The 18,487-nt window shown below is 37.1% G+C and overlaps 1 protein-coding gene across 1 annotated transcript in view; it reads left to right on the top strand.

Moving 5' to 3' along the window:
• The window catches only part of LOC123322036 (lachesin-like), a 106,023-nt gene that overhangs the window by 21,680 nt on the left and 65,856 nt on the right, over window positions 1–18,487 (top strand). Inside the window, exon 2 of the mRNA XM_044909860.1 lies at window positions 12,215–12,363. Coding sequence (XP_044765795.1) covers window positions 12,237–12,363 — 127 coding nt within the window. The 5' untranslated portion in view covers window positions 12,215–12,236. The remainder of the gene's footprint in view (window positions 1–12,214; window positions 12,364–18,487) is intronic.

Below are 18,487 nucleotides of genomic sequence, written 5' to 3'. Positions count from 1 at the left end.
GAATTTCTCCGCAATGAACTTGTGAGAGATCCGGGTGCAGAGACAAATCCAGATATTGAACATAATTCACCTGAAAATAAATCGAAATGGCCGAGAACGAAAGAACGAAAGGACAGGGAAAGTCCCAAATATTTTTGGGGTCCTCTGGGATGGCCAGGCCGACTTTATCCCGCTATATAATATGAGGCTTTCTTCTTGTTTCCCGATTGACCGAGCTGTTCTCATTAACGGCATCCCCGATCCGAGAGGTCGATCGTGAATTTTTGACATGAAACACCCGGTAATAAATATTCCAGGCGACAATAAAATACGAACAGCTAGAATCAGTTGGAATATGGTGGATGAATATGTTGGTTATTTGTCGCACTGCATACCAGGTGAATCAGAATTATAGAGCATTATTTCAAGGGATGATAAAATACCAAAAAATAAAGTCTTTTTGTCTAATGAACTCATGCCCGATACCCTGTGTTCAGGATGTAACAACCCTTGAAAAATTCAACTGTTGGATGTTATTTGAGGATACTAAGACACATTTTTTATGCTTCTTTGATTGCATGCACTAATCAGTTCTGGTTGTACATACTTATGTCCTCCAGAGTGCAGAAGGAGTTAAAAAAATTGCCTGGACCTCTCAGCAGAAACGTAACTGTATAAGGGCACATTATATAACGGTATATTTCATATGAGCTATATCAATTGACTACTATCGAAGTTTGAAGTTAATTGAAGTAGGAAGTTTTCTCCTTAATAGGGTATCAACTTGATAAAGTACATTACGAACAATTAATGATTCTCTGGAAGACTATTTCCTCAGGTGGTATGGACGTTAAACTCAATTACAAATAGTTTGATGCTTCAATTTACTTTACCGATGAAGCTGGGTCAAAGAGTATTAAGGATACATTGATGTAATGAATTCTAAAGGGTTATCTAACTTGTGTTTCCGGACATTTCCCAAAATAAAATTACGAATTTACATACATCTGATATAGACCGATGACTAGGAAATTCAATTTCAGTGGCTATTCAGCTTCAGTCTTACATATCTCGAATTTGATGAAAACTCGCCGAATAAAAGATTATGAGAAATAATAATGAATATTATTTCATTGTCTTTAAAGCGTAAATATTTTAAAATAAGCAATTTGAATGTTTTCATCACACCACCCATGATGAAGTTGACGGAATTTTAATTATTCTTTTCTCAGTTCTAGGCTGATTTTTCACATGCGTAAAAGCTTTGCACCTTATAATTTCCTCAAATATGGCAAATCTGTTCATAATAATATAGTATGAAGGGTTTATCAACATGTTACACTCACAATTTTCAAAAATATTTATATTTCATCGTTAAATATGTATAATCAAAATTGATTCTGGTACATAACATTCATTGATTTGAAAACCAACAAACATTGTTGATTTTCATATCAATATCATATAAGTCTGTGTATTTAATTGCTTTCCAATCATCTGTTCTCACTCATTTAGCAATTATTTCAGCCATGATGAATTATCGATCGATATAATGTTGAGAACAGCTAACAACGTACCCTTGTATTGTAGTTAGGTGTGTTCAAGAGTCCCTGGATATTTATCATTTAACTAATGAAGAGCCAAATCTTGTATATTCAAATTTGTTGGGAGTAATTAGACCCTAATCAAAATTCAATTATCTCATAGTAACTATCTAACTATATTGCGCATCACCTACTGCCATTGTTAATTTCATCGCCTATAATTTATGCACGGCAGTAGTATGAACAGATTTGACCTAGTGTCTCGACCTTTTCCATTTAACGGATTTGCTGGTTAGAGGGGTGATAATGGAATGAACCCCCAACAGTCAATCAGGTTTGCTAGTTCAGTATGAATAAACCATAAATCGTCTCCATTAAAGATAGGGAAGTAGGTGTAGAAAAATAAGACAAAGGAGTACATTGGAAAAAATTCTAACAGAAAAAAAGGTGAAGGTTCGAAAAAATTTTTCTCTCAAGTTCTCGAAGAGCAACTCTTCAGTGATGAATCTTGAAATATCATCGAGCAACCGATCATTTTTTTCAACTGACCCCATCTTTTTGGGAAATTTTCTGAGGCCATCTTTCGAGTAGATTAATCTTCCACAAAAATCATCGTAGATCTAAATGTGATACATATTCTAAAAGAACAGATCTTCTAGTTATCTCGGAATTTAAGTTCAACTCTCGATACTTCTCAGGAAAATCTTCGTAGATCTAAATGTGTATTCATTTTTATCATTATAGGAATCTGCAAAATCTTCGATTGGAGACGTTAGCCAGCTTTGGTAGGAGTTGCTATCCGAATAAGAAGTATCGAGATTTGAATTCGAACTTGTTGAACTCAAATGAATTGACAAAACAGACTACACGATAATGTAATAAAGAAAAGTAATGCCACCGAAAGAATTTCCCTCAGCTGCTGATCCAGTTCCGACTGATTGAACTGAATTAAGAACTGAGAGTGCATTTTTATGGGGGACGATGTAAGCTGGACAGATCTCATTCCTCCAGATGCCTACAACGTTTTTCAGGAGTTATTTCAGCTTGAAGTTATCGAGCTTTTTGCGGCCTCGAATGGAAAGTTTGTTTTCAAGTTTATCTGAGAATTGTTCCAAATAGGAGCACCCGTTGCGATTCCCTTAAAAGATGCATTCTCCTTCGCTAGACTTCAGAGGGAATGTAGTGTGATTAAAAGAAGGAAATTGTTTTGCGGTGCCAATTTATCTATGTCACAGAGTCGGGCGGGATCGTCGTCTACACCAAAATAGCATCCCCTTCAATTGAATTCCCCTCCTCAAAAATCCCTGACGATTCCAGAACAATCGGAGGAGAAACGAATCTGTCCCCTAATTACCAAGCAAACTGGTGGATGATACTCTTAATTGTGATCGTCTTGCTGGGGTTATTTTCGTTTATGGCTATGCCATTTCGATTGCCCGACAAAGTTTGGACAGGTGGGATTGTGGTTGAATGCACACTATATTCAGATACCATGGACACTCAGGAAATTGAACAGTTACCCTCATTTTCTGACTTCCTCTTCAGTCTGTATTTGGTTTTCCATAAAATCAAACGGTTTTACCTGATCAAAAATCGACAAAGACAAGTTTTATTCGCCTCTTGGTCAAGTCATTCAATATTAGTCAAAGTTTGATATCTCATTTACTCTCACTGTTCGTCAGAGACACAGAATTGATAGAATCGTTGAGGAGACAGCCTGACAGCACGTGCAGAATGGGGAGTCAACGTCTTTGAGATGCCACAGGTAATTCGATTTCCTCAAGCACAGTCAGAAGACGTCTCCATGAAGTCAATCTAACATCGACAGGCTTGTTAAGCAGAGCTCTACTGACTCGCTTGAAGGATCAGAATGGGCAAGTGAGGAGGTACACTGACGAGATGAATGACGATACTTTTTCTCCACTGGCGAGTCCAGATATGGCTGCTTTTACGAGTGTGGACAAGCCCACTTATACGAAGTTTACTGCTAGAGGAAATTCCACATTTAGCTTAATCTCCGAAATCACTTAAATCCAATCGAGCTCACTTGGTACCAACTGCAAAGAGGTCTTGATGCCCACAGTGCGTTGGTGAGTAGGTAATCTCCTTGAAGATATCCCAGATACTTGAGTTCTCTGGATCTGGAAGGCAAGCTGTAGAAGACATATCGACAAGAACAGCCCTGATAGGGACACAATAGATCTTGAGGTCGTAGTGCAATGTAACCTACTCTAAAATCTAAAATCTGATGCCTATAGACCATAGTAGAAACGCTTTAACAGCTTCGGGACCTATTGCCACAACTCTGACTTCAAACTGAGCAGAATTTTCTATCCTAACCTGAAAATAATCTACTCATGCACATTTCAAAAAGAAATCGGATTTTGAAGAGAAGTTTACTTCGCACTGGACAAATAGAGTATAATAATGTTCTTCACAAAATCTTCAGTGATCATTTTCTGATTAATTGCTTGTTTATAACCTCGCATATCTGAATGCCTTGGCACTCAAATGAGTTGAATTCTATTGTTTTCGTCAACTACTTCAGGTAGTGCAAATTCATCTCTTGTAGTTCGAGTGAAAATTGGATGTTTTATGAAGAACCTACTGAATTGATTTTGATTCAGCAGGCAACCCAATAAAAAGGAAATACGAACTCAAACCTGTTCAAAGATTCCTGACTTAAAGGTAGATTAATTGGTATGTGAGGAATGCTGAGAGTGAATACTGTCAGTCTTCAATAAAATTCCAAGTGAAGAATGACAATATTGGAGATTTATAATTGGTAATAAAAATCACGAGGGTGGGCAATTTGAAAGGAAAATATTGGAATTCCACTGGTGCTAAATCGCGAGGTTGGAAAGAAAGAATGGGATCTACATCAAATTGAATCGAAAATCTGATGACATTTGTGGAGTTAGTCAGTCAGACGACAATGAATGAATGGGAAATGCGCTTAAATTCATATTTCACGTTGTTGAGGCAGAACATGCTTCGCCTGAGATATGTGAATAGATCTACGTGTGCATTATTGAATAGTCAATAAAACCCCTGCTGAATGGAATCTCCCGACGCCTGACGGGTAAAAATACCAGTTGGAATTGATGTGATTGGAGTTTGTTTCACATATAGTCGAATATATGACCGATTAAGCTTAGCTATTCTTTATATTATACCGTTCCCTGGTTATTATTCGTATAAGACGGATGGATGACTTTCACATCGTTCGGATTTTGTTTGCATGCTCATTCGCACAGTTGCTTTTACGATGATATATTTGGCGAATTGGATCTGAACGTCGCTGACAATGAAAATCAAAAAAGAAGTCCTCATAAGCTTCAGATTTTGATTAAGAGTGTCCAGAGGTCCAGAAAAATATTTCTTGGCTCTCGATCTATTGTGGTAAACCATACTAGAACTTCAAGAAGAGAAGCCCAGAGCATTTTTCTGCATTGGCTAGGAATGGCGAGGCAGTCTGTCACCTGAGAATCTGGAGTTTCATCCTCCTCCCCATAGACTCTGTAAGTAATCCAGTGAGAAGGTGTAGCATATTATTGCTAAGATCGAGATACTTCTTGGATCTCACAGTGTTAAACTTCCCAAAGAACACTGGAGTGTTCCAGTCTTGAAAGATTCTTCCGGAGAATTATCTTTCCGTTTTTTCTTTCTCCTGACACTCATTCTTGTAGGAACATTGCACCCGAAATACATGGTATTAATTTTTTTCGACCGCTCATTTTGAATTTAGTGGGCGTATTTCCAAATACATTTATTTTTTATCATTTTCTATATATCAAACTGTTCGATTCTAAAGTGGAGTAATCCGATGTATGTGTTTCGATTGGAGTTTATGTAAACTGTGATTCATATTCCTCTTCGATAGCAAATGTTAAGAGTTATCGCATTGATAGTTCGCTTAGCACGTTGAATTTGTTAATGGATGTCCCATGCGAATTACACTGATAACATAGATTTGAGAGTTATCTGGATTTTAGAACGAAATGTTTTTCTACGGTACCAGAAAATTGCATACACTCATGATTCCCACAATAATTCATTTCATATATAGAAGATTAATTTATCTGTGTAGATATAATGAATAATAAGAGTGTTACACAGGTGCTATATTTTCCCTACTAGATATGCACTGACAGTCAGTGTCAGTTCATACTTTTTTTTCTTGTTTTTGAACTACCTGTTTAACTTTCATGTTTATTGCAAAATCGCAGGCATGCCAAGGCGTTTGAGGTGAACACTTTGAACATCAACTTCATCAACATTTCAGTTCTGATATTGTTCCAAATTTCGCTTATCACTCTATTTTATTTTTTCGATTTTTGCAACAAACATAAAAATGATACCATTCCTGAATAAAGAATGACGAGACCTTTTATACGATGTATCACAAGCCCATACTTCCTCTTCAAAAATGTGGGGGTTGTAACTGTCTTTCGCAGGGGGTTGAAGGTAGAGTTCGCATTTTACGAAAAGAAATGACAATTTGAAATTCGAATTTGACGTGTTTCGGAACTTTTCGTCAAAATGTACAGCAACCAAGATAATGGATTTCTTCCATTCGGCTTTTCCACACTGTATAATGAATTTACAAGTTAGAGACTCGCATGCATATTATAAATTGAATTGAATTGAAGTTTTTTATGTATTAAACCTTGCGTTGTGGCATTTCCCGGATACTTCACTCACTGTATTGTTAATATTGATCCAGAATAACGCCCATTTTTTTCAAGAGGCTTTCGTCGGCTTTCTGATGGGAATTAAAAATAATCTTTCCACCACAATGATAAATAAAGGGAAGCACGTCGAATTTCAAGTACCGCATTAATTGAAAAACCAACGAAATTTTCGGTTCGGGAAAACGAAATGACAGACTGTCATAAATACGGCACACGGAGGTGCTAATTCCAATAAAACCCTTGTTTTTCATTCGGCAGAGCAGTGGGGACTAATCATCGCTGATTACGAACATGTGCAATGTTTGAATTGAGGCCCTTTTTGCATTCTTCTTGTTATTCAGGGATTGCAAATAAAAATATACATCCTCGCAATGGCAATTCTTGATTTGTCTTACCGAAAAAATTGCAGCAATCTGTCCAGTCTATTATCAAGATGAATACCCAGAAATCTGAACGATTTTGGTTCTTTTACGTCTTTCCTCATTCATGTAAACTGCAGACCCTGTAGAGTTCCATGAGAAACGAAAAATTAAACACCGAAATTTCAAACAGTTTCTAGTGGTTGTGAAACCATAAATGGCTTCCGTTTTTTCTACTCTGAAGTCTACAAAAAAAATATTTTTCCCCTCCAGGTGTAATCTGTTTGTCTAATTTGTTCCTTGAAGTAGACTCAGAAATCTATGTTACAGTAGCTAGTAGTTTGAATAAGGGAAGGAATAAATAAAGCAATGGTTAACATTCAGATCCTTCTTTACAGTTCCAATCGATGTTTAGGGTGAAGCCGAAAATAAGGCAAATTCAAGTGTAATTCGAACATTGGATGCAGCAATTACTACGACGAAAACAAATTCACAGATAGCAATAATTGCCGGAATGATACGCTGTTATTCGGAAAGGAATTGAATTCAGAGCATTTCAGGTGGCAGTTTAGTTTATAAATGTATACTCATTTTCACACCCACATTCTCAGTAGTTTTCCGTGCTGAGGTATTTGGCCTGCATTCTCCATAATCATATTGTTCTTCTCCACCGAACTCCTAGGTTAATTAATTATCCTCGAATTTTATTGAATGAAATTAACTCATTATGAAAATCTAAAAGTGACGATACGGACTTTTTAATTATCATCCCTTGCTCTTTACTTCCATTCACTTGTTTTCCTAATGGAATATCTAGAAACAATGTGCATCTGTTTGATATTTGATTAAACCCATATTTTGCTTTTAATTAACATTCGTATATAATGAGGAAATTTTCTCTTGGGACTACACTTTCGCAGCGGGTACCAGCACATACTGAAAATTGAATATTATATTTTGATTCGTGATTTTCAGCTAGTGGAAAGAAAGTATTTGATTGATTTATGATACCGTTGCAGACGTTTTTCTGAAACATTTCCTTTCAGGCTTCTTAGAAATCTACATACATCTACAAAGCAACATATACCATTGGTTTTTTGTGCCACAATCCTCAACTTACTACAATTAATCGACTTAAGGAGGCAGGAGCTTGAGGAAGTAAAAAAGAATAGGATAACAACGACTTAAAATCTCCCAGTTTTTCCTAGGAGAACACGTGTGTGAGAGATGTTCCAGATACCTTGACAAAAGCCACGAGCAACTTGATCCCTATCAATTGTTGAGCAGTGTACATATTTCCCGCATTTATTTCTGGATATTGGGAAGAAAACCTAGGAAACCTCTTAATTGGAAGAGGAAGTGGAATTGATTTGAGAATAAATATTTCGTTATTATGGGGAAGTATGTTAACCTATTCTGGAAATAAATGAGAACGTATGATAATGAAATTTCAGCTATTTTCGCGAACTCTTTGATATACCGCAGAAGCAAGTTCCTTCCGATATACCACTCACTTATACTGACTCAATTATGATCCCAATCTTGGAGAAAAGCTCTTGACTGCGTTGTATATTTGTTACTCCAGAGTGGTTTGAATAGAATTGGCATTTTTTCTACGAACAGGAAGCATTCAATCATTTGACAATAATGAGATTTGTACTAGGAAAATGACATGTTTCAATCATTTTCAAACACGAGGAGTTCTTATTTATTGGCACGATTAAAGTATTTAAGGAAGAGTTGTAAGGTATATATAACCAATATTGTAAAAAAGCCCAACATTCAACCTTTCAAACTACAGTTTGAAAAGTGAAAAAACTCCTCAGGAAGTTGCTGTCTTTTTACAGGTATTTTTCACATATAAGTTGATTAATTCGGTTTCTGGAATCAAAACAGCCCACTCAATATTCTTCTGTAAGAAAAAACGTCGATGCCTTCCAGTCTATAGAACAGTATTCAATTACACGGAGTTACAGGGAAAATAAGGTTAGTTTGAACTCTATGGGTATATTTAATTCCCAACTAGAAAATCTCCAAGTTCTAATATCGCGAGAACGTTTGATATCTGAATGATGCGGGTCATTACCTTCAATATAATGTACTCCTTGAGTTCTGAATAGAGCGAGCCGTTTTAGAGAATGGACTATGGAGAAATAATCCTTGTTACGTTCACTAGCACCTCTTAGAGAAAATGAACAAGAAGTGGTATTAGATTAGAACATTAGTTTGTTCAATAGGGAAGGGTATCTCCCTTTTACAAGAGGGATATACAGGGTGATTCATTGGTGGAAGCTAAGGAAAGATAGGGGGTGCTGAGGTGGGTCAGAGTATCCTATATTTAAAGGGCTTATATCTCTTTATAATCAATATAGAGATTGTCTTTTTATATGTCTCGAAGTAATTTCGGTTGTTCTGTATGAATTGTAGGCTTCTGTAGATGTACAATGCTGGCAGTGTGAGAATGTTATTTTGCCTGAACACTCCACGACATGTTTCCCGAAACTTCATACGGAATAAACTTCTTATAGCCTGTTTTTGTATCCTGAACACAAGGATGGCCCATGCCCATCGACTATTTCCCCAGATCACCAATCCATAGCTTATTAGAGGCTGGAAATTCGAAAAATATATTGTCTTCAGTACACGAAGTGTATACAAAACTTTGTTTAGGTGTTTACGAAGCTCTGTCGTATGGTTGAACTTATCAAGGTGACGATCAACATCAACTCCAAGGAATCTTGTACTCGATTTCAACATTATTTTCCTCCCAGCATATATTAGGTTTTCTGGAATTGTTGTCTTACGTAATTTATTTGGGAAGAAAACAAACTCCGTTTTTTCAGTACTTAGAGTCAGGTTGTGTGCTGCACACCAAATATTGACGGACTCAGTAGCAGTATTAAGAAGCTTTTTGAAGATTTTCCACATTTTTTGCACGAAGAAAGATGTTGGTATCACCTGCTTAGTTGAAGAAAAGATTTATGAGTTGTGGAACCATATCAGGCAGAACATCTGTATACAGGATGAAAAATGAAGGTCCAAGATGACTTCCTTGTTGGACACCCTGTTAAACATCACCATTTACCGTCATTGCTACACGTTGCTTCCATCCCTGTAAATAGCTCCTCATTATTTCTAACTGTGTGCCCCTTATGCCATATGCCTCCAGTTTTTAAGTAGCAGAGAGTGTGCATAATTCAGTTGTGTCGGCCAACAGAGCCGCTGTTTCGTTTTCAGTGGCCCACTCTGTATATAATTGTGCAGTGAATGATGAAAATATGCCTTGTCGAATGTGGAATGTCGGAATTCCTTTTATCGGAAAATATAAACCAGAAAATCATAAAATAGCAACGGGGGATATGAAAACATACCAACCGATTATCCGGCTTCCAGTTGTATTCCGATTTTCACCTTTTTCTATCGAAAAACGACTCACACCTGCTCCCGATGGGCGAATCCAATACCGTAACCTCAGCAAAACAGGAATGAAAATTTCAACAAAGATTTTCCACTTCGTAGCGAAAATCATTAACGAGGGCTGAAAAAGGCAAGGCCCCATTGTAATATTTCACTTTGAGGGACCTGTTTGTCATTTTTGTTTCCGCAACGAGTTCATTCATTCAAGGCGCAGAGTGCGGAGTCATAAAACTCGCATAATTCTGTGTTAGATAAATTTAACGGTGCAACTCAATACGCGAGCTTTAATAAACTCCACATATGAATTCATATTGCGTAAATTATTTTGAATGTATTCCGCAAAGTTTATAATGTGCATGCCATTATATTTGACAGCATAAGGCGCTGCGTCACATCGAGGCTGTAGACTGCGGGATTGGAACCTGCCAGGCACCTGCGGCTCAGTTTCTACCGAACAATTGAAACCATCTCTTTATTGTTATAGTTAACCCATGCCACCCTTTTGCGCCTGCTTTTGCGAGGAGAGCAAACAGCCGAAATCAAAATTCGATCTCTATTCCCCAGTAAAGTGAGCTGTTTCGCAGCGGGGGTAGTTTATTAGAAGACGAGGCGATATCGAAATTTATTCATCCGATGTATTACCTGGATACATCCCCCTACGTAAGCAGGACCGAGGAATTAGGGAGTCAGTTTTATACTGAAAAAATATTGATACAAGTACAAACTATCTTTCAGTAACGAAAAAACCTTCGAGGACATGCAGGAGTGATTGATTGTCTTCGATGCTTTGAAATTCATAACAACAAACTTTCCTTCTCATACGTATTTTGGTTCACATTTCCTCAATGCACGAAGGACAAAAATTATAATCCATGTTGTGTGAACCAATAGTCCGTCAATGAGGACATGGATTATTGATTGATTGTGTTCGACGCTGTAAAATTAATAACGCAACTTCCACAGATCCATTTGGTTTTTTCCATTGTCCATTTCATGGACAAATTTATATTTTCCATTTTCTTTGAACCACTGATCTTTGGGGATGATTGAATGGTGGTCTTCGACAATGTGAGATTCATGACTTACATTCACATGGGCTATTTCGTTCGTTTATTTCCATTTCACGAAAAAATTTTAAATTCCTCATGTTCTTTAAAGCATTGCTCATCTTTCAGAACATGGATTCTTGATTGATTGTCTTCAGCATTGTGAGATTCATGACAAAAAACAAAGTGTTCAGATTTATTACTAAAAGAGTTGCTCTTTCAGAAAATGTATCACATTTCCATCTACGGTTATTGGGAGATAATCCACTCGAAAGGTAACTATCGAAAAATTTCCAAAAAGATGGAATCAATTAAATAATCGATCAGAATCTTCGACTCTTACAAGTCATTGTACCGTGGAAAAAATAAATTGAAGAGGTTGCAAAATGGCGAAGGAGCCGCAAAAAAATTGGAATAAATTAATCGTCAAGACCGAACGGCTGCATCGAGCTCCATAAAATTTTCAGATTTATTACTAGAAGAGTTGCTCTTTCAAAATATGTATCACGTTTTTACCTACGGTTATTGTTAATGAGAGATAATCCACTCGAAAGGTGACTATCGAAAAATTTCCAAAAAGATGGAATCGAAAATAATCGTCAAGACCGAACGGCTACATCGAGCTCCATAAAATTTTCTGATTTATTACAGGTTTATAACAGGTGGTTCCTGCTAACAAGAATTATATAAAAGAGTTCCCTGGCCAAGAAAAAGTTGGATAACCCTGGGCTAGTGTAATCAGATAAAATCTTTCGCATGGAGAATCATTTTATCACTACATAGTTTCGAAATTCAATGGCGTGGTATCGACGCTTTCAAATATATGATATTTTCAAATTCACTTTCCCAATTTTCGAGATCAGTCCCCACTGATTCAGCCAAGTTTTTCATTACATCCACGAAGTCTTCGAAATTTTCCCTAACAAACTCGAAATTGTTTTAACTAAGTACTGATTACACTTGAATAATCCAATAGTCTCCTTCTTGATGGAGCAATATCAGGTGAATGTTGAATTTCCGCACCTTAATTTTTTCGTTTCATCCTAACACTCATATAAAGAAAAGAAACGTTGAAAGCGTATCGGTAATTGAATGGGGCATCATACTACAATAAGGCCATTTTCTTGATGAAACTCCACTTTGTGCCAGACGCTCTGAAGATAATTTGTTTTCAGATAACCAGGATGGTGCAGAGTCATGGGAAATTGTATAAAATCAAAGACACAACTCCTAATTAAAAGTTATCAACACAGAGATCGAAGCATGAGAGCCACCCAAGTTATGATTTTACTCTGGACCGTATTTCAAGCCATAGTATCAAGAGGTGAGTGCATGAATATTATTTTTATGGAGAATATTCTGTCCTATTCATACTTTTTCGAGTTGGAATATCCTTTGGTGGGATAGTCTGCACAGGTTCTATCTCGGGGTAACATAAATATGTTTTCTGTGAAAAATTCTAAGCTACATTGTCCATAGAATACAAAAGGATGGAAAGCTCCATGTGTTTCCGGATATCACAATTGAATTCTGCGGCTACAAACTTCAACGAGTTTGTAAGAATGGTAATAAAAGATACCAAACAACCTACGTTTGCTGAATATCCCATTCAAGGGTTTTTCAAACGAGGACTTCCATTATTTGAGCAGATCATTCATAATATCCAGATATACGTGATACAATTTTCCGAATTCATTTTCCTGTTTTCCAAGAAGTCGTTATACTCCTCAGGAATTATTTTCTTTTTCGAGATATAAACGAATTGATGCAGAAAACCGAAAAGTACTGATAACTTTGCAAAAAAGTGAAAATATTTCCAGAAATCCATAGGGGATTTCAGCTTTACTTCTAACTCTATTTAGAATACCCCAGATATTTCTGATACTCTATTCCATATTGGGTTTCAATGGTTATATCACGTATTTTCGAAATTTTGCATATATTCAAGAAAATCAAAATGTTGCAAATTGGCGAATGCACCGGGTTCTATATTATTTCGTTGATTATTTTATCACTCCGCATAGGATCTTCTCATTGATTATATCAACATCAAAAATAATGCTGATGAAAGTATCGTAGTGTTGGCATAAAGGTCATATTCTTACTCCAAAAAATAAGCCTCCAAATCTTTCAATTTCGTGGATGCAAGTTGCGTCAATCTGATATGTACATACTGGATATCGAAAGTTAGCTTTGTTTATTTATTTTTCACTCCAGAATTAACTGAATTCTTTTCAGTCTAGATATAAATTCGAAGCTTGTGATAATCTGCCTTCCAACAAATCCGCTTCATGACATTGTTAATAACGCATTTCATCAGCAGAATTCCCGAATTCGTGAACTGTTATCGCGAATGTTTATTAAATAGCAATTACTAGGGGAGTTCAACAGAAGATAAACCTATCTCAGGCATTCAGACAATCCGCGTTGTTTATGTATATCATATGGAAGACTTAAGAGCACCTGACTGAGAAATTCTCTTGTAGAGGGAATTGTGCTCGTCAAAAGATAAGCTTCGCATTAACTTCCTTCAATTCACCCTGTTCAGAATCAACTGACATCAGCTTCTGCAACATTCCTCCCGTCTCAGTGCACATGTAATCGCGTTTCACTTTTATCGTTTCATCTTAATTTAATCAGAGGGGCCGGCTTGAAAAGATTCTTGCTCTTGACCTCCAATTCGGAAATGAAGAGCATGGGGCGAACGAAACGATCATTTTGAACGCTTTCTCTTAATTCATTACACACCACATGTACTTCTGTTATTGTACGAAGGGTAATCATGAATAAACAGACTGAATCAATTGGAAACAGCCTGGAAGGGGTGGGTATTTTTGGCCAAAACTGGCAAATTTGAGTAGTAAACCAAATAACAACAAAATGTTGGTTTCAATTTATCTGTGACGTGGTTATGCATCTTTGATATACATCTACACCCCCTGTATCAGATCTTCCATTTACCCATGTTTAGGTCATCACCGAAGAACAACGTGAAAGTCTTCCCTTCAAAGTAGTCAATTGTAACTTCTAGATGTGGTTGGCATGGAATTGAAACGAAGGGGTTCGTAGGTAGAAGAAATCTTCTTGTCTTCCCTTGCTCTATCGTCGTTCGTACCGCAGCAAAATTCAAATTTCTCATTGGAGGCAACCTGATTCCATACCTGGTTTCTGTGGAGTCGTCCCTGCACTAAGCCAGTCGGTTACCTAGGTGCTAACGAACAAGAAACAACACGAAACGGGGTGTTATGAAAATAATACGTAATCTGCGATCAACAGTACCTAAGCATACGAATGAGCTTCCCATATTCTGTGAAGCTTTGTCCGCAATCGCTTTTGTCCAAGTGACGCGATCTTCTGTGAATCTTGCTCTTGTTATTTGGCCTTCTAGGAACGCAGCTTGCGAAGCACCCACTACAATATTCTGAGCTTTGTCCGTGATAATGCCAATTTCCATGAAAAATAACACACTACTCGAACAAGCTTGATAGTTGGTCTTCTGGGCATGGTGATCGGTTCAAACAGATTGCTGGTTTTTGCAGATGCTTTCTGCTAAGTAACAATAAAGCGAGATGAAATCATCTCGTATGTTTTATATGATGATATACATGGTGAGACTTTGACTTGTACATATATTTCAACAGTAGATTCTTGAGGTCGAAGGAAACACTTTTTACTTTGACTTGTACCTACATATATTTGACATCAGATTTTTGAGGTCGAAGGAAACACTTTTTCCTTTACCATTTTTCCGATTCAGCCTAGATAAAAAGATAAAGCTATTTTAAGCTTTCAGCTCGCCAGAAGTGAGCTATGCCACCCCTGGAAAAACAAAATTCCGTTCAGAATAACAAGCTAAACCTATGACACTACACATCTGTGAATCTTTCAATCAGAGTCGCATTCAGCCAAAGAAATTTCTTGTATTCAAATATCAAATTACTACGAGAAAATATTCAATTTATTTTTGAGAGTTGGGTTCTTTGAATTTCTGATACATTTATGGTATGTAATGATCATAATGAAAAAACTGGAATATGTGAGTAAATAATTGAAATGTTGTGTTAAGAGGACATTCATAACATTATCAGAAATTCGAAGAACCCAACTCTTGAAAGTTGAATGCTCACTGCTGAATATTTGACCATTTTGGAAAATAAAATAATTCTCGTATAATACGCCGTTTTTGAGTAATTTTATATTCAAAAATGAAAAATATTCATCAAATTCGAAAAATTGGGTATTTTGGCCAAATGCAACTAACTCTATTTGAAAGATCCACAGATCTGTGGTGTCATAGGTTTGCCCTGTTATTCTGAAGGAAATTTTGTTTTTCCAGGGGTGGCATAGCTCATCTTGAAAACTATAGCATATGTATGAGTTTTAGCAGAGGTTAGTGTAACGGGATACCATACAATTTGGAGTATGATACAAGAGCTTAGGGAAAAACCTCAGTAAAAAAACCCTGTCTCCCCGTGAGTAGTTTAGTGACGACAAATTTGTTTACAGAAAAAGCTTTTAATACTGAAGGGCTTCTTTTCCATAAATATAAAAATTTCTTTATCCTCTTTCCATTTCGAAATAATATCTGAAACAAAGAGACAGAGCAGAAAACGAGAAAAAGTTAATACTAAAGCTTTCATCCAAACTTATTCTACGACTTGGTGATGACCATAGATAACCATAGGTACATAACTTGTTCTTCAATTGCACTGGGAGGAATATCATCTCTGCGTCAAAAATCTTCTGCTGATCTTGGTGGAGGATCACCCTCGTCCTTAGAAATGCCTTCAGTAAATTATTATAGCCAAATCTTGCTTTTGACTGGGAGAGTCTTTCGACCAGGTCCAGTCTTCCAACTGAAGATTCCTCAGTTGTTCGAGGAACGCTACAGGACCCTTATGTTGAGTAATCATCTCCCATAGATATACCAGTGGTTATTCAGTAGAAAATTGAAAAAACGAGAAAGCAATAAAAAAAACTTCTGACACTTTATTGACAATTTCAGTTGAAATATATAAACAAGTCGAAGATCCACCCTGTATAATGTACAATCCCTTTCGTCGAGTTGGGAAAGGACCTGAAATTATTACTGTATTATAAATTTATCAATGAAAAATGCCACTGAAAATACTCTTGAGCTACCACAGAATATCCAGTGTGATCTGGTGGTGATATTGGTCTGATTTCTTCTGAAATTTGAAAGAAACAACCGTTACAGTCACTCCTCACAGCTATGGGCACATGTTAACTGATTTTTTTGACACAAAATATGAGGATTGGGCCACAAGCCACACAGCACGATAAATAAGGGCTTCAATGCAAGAGGAATTTCAAAAGCACAAGGTTTTGTGATCTGGCGCACCATGTTTGTGAAGTTATGAAGGGAGAACTGACCTCTGCAAAAGTAGAAAACCTGAATTTGGTTAGTTTTTCTTGACTCTGCTTTCGGACGCCTATGGGGGTGATTCAAAGAAGTATTCACGTACTCATACAAATAGGTATTGATTTCCCGATGTGAGACATTCTTGGTGCTGGTCCTTATTTATGTCCTTTAGTGACACGACTGTTAGCAAGTGGGGAACAGCCCCAACGTGCCGAAAAGTCAAAATAATCAGCAGAGTCCGACCAATAACTGCGCTGTCCTTAGGCGATCCATTGTTTGGGCTGCTATGTTCCGAGCCCAGCATGTCGGCTTAGATAGCACTCGCAAGAATGCCACTGATGATCGAACAAAGGCAATAAAAGGAAGGGGTCCTTGCATACAAGTCAATGCCGGGCTCGTAGTATAAGCTCCTTATTCCACCAATTTTCCGGCGTATGTGCCGTAAAGATTAACTATAAATAAACCGGAAGGGTACACAATCAACGCTTCTCTGTCCATTCTTCCGCAGCTCTTTTTAAATACAACGTAAACCTGTTCGGCGTTTATATCTGACATTTATGGTCCAGCGCGCTCTGAAATTGCGCCGCCAGACGTGTGTGCGATACAGTTCCATGGTTCGCATATACACTGTTTCAGTTGCTGGCCGGATTTTAGCTGAAACCCAATTTACTGGCGGATTAAGACACTCCAAGCTATTCGCTAACCCCCCTAGAACAGACGGTGTTACGGTTCTTAATAAACGAAGACTATGTCATTCTCTCGAGCAGTTAAACTCGAAATGCATAATGGTTGGCCCCAACACAGATTAGATACTAGTTGTTTTCAGATTACCGTGAATTAGGGATTGGCGAAAACATCGACGTCGACTTTTGAAATATCGACGTTGACAAAGAAAACACAGAGATACTCGGCACAGGAAATTGCCTGCTCCAGCTGATGAACATTCGGCTTAGAAATTTCTTCATTTTGAAATGGCAGAGTTAAATGTGCCAGTTTGCTTCGGTATATTATTCAACATGATGAATTATCAAAATAGACGTCGTCTCGTAAACGTAAACGTGCGAGTAAAATACTGTAACGTGGAAATGGAGTACACAGTAGGTACTCCTCCAAGCCACCACTGGTCACCTCGTTAATATCAAACTGGTCCAATGATGCGAACTAGTCATTAACGAACGTAGTAACTCCCAGAGTAGTTGAAACGTCTAAACACAACTGTAGACCTGGCTCGGGATCATTGTCCACTCGTCAGTACAGTGTAGTGTTTGAATATTGCAACCGCCTTAAGCGAAACCTGTGCGTCGCTTTGAGAAATATTCTTATACGATGCGCCAATTGTCCTGCAAAGACTGAACCAAACCTCACTTTCTCTGCAGACTCCTACACCCATTTATGGCTCCCAGATTTAACTACAACGAATGTACAACAAGCGTCAAGCGACTGCAGGAGAGTCAAGGGGGTCTCTGATGACTTATCCGAAGAACTTATTGCATCTTATTTCTCCATATCCAATGTTATTTGGAAGGGATTTTTTTATGTGATATGTATTTACAAATCTGAACTAGAATTTCATTTCATTTCGATACCGACCAAAAATAGTCGATTAATGAAAGAAGTAGCAATTGTTGTCCTAGTTTGCTGGAAAAGCTAGAAGTTTTGTAAAAAATTTATAAGCTTCAGCAGTTAAGCTTTTCATCGGATTTTAGCGTCCATTTTTGAAAATTGAAGTAGTTATGCAATAGGATTTCCTGTACATTAACCTGAAAATAACAGAATGTCCAAGCTCAATTAAACATTCATCATTGAATATAATGAACAAATATCGGAATTGAGCTTTCACTGGAATAATCTGTGATGTAACATTTTTCCAGGAATTATTTGAATAAATAACAGGATGGAACTCCACAGATTATAAATTCATATTTAAATCGATCATTTGAACATCACTTCAAGGGTCAACACAAATGCACATTGAATAATAATAATCATGATTATAGTCAAATACGGGCTTCGTGCATTTGTACTGAAAAACCCCTCAACTCAATGAAAAATCTATTAAACCTCT

Source organism: Coccinella septempunctata, chromosome X, assembly GCF_907165205.1.
Source record: "Coccinella septempunctata chromosome X, icCocSept1.1, whole genome shotgun sequence".
Classification (NCBI taxonomy): domain Eukaryota; kingdom Metazoa; phylum Arthropoda; class Insecta; order Coleoptera; family Coccinellidae; genus Coccinella; species Coccinella septempunctata.
The sequence above is the reverse complement of the archived record's forward strand: the minus strand, read 5'-3'. Positions and strand labels throughout refer to the sequence as shown.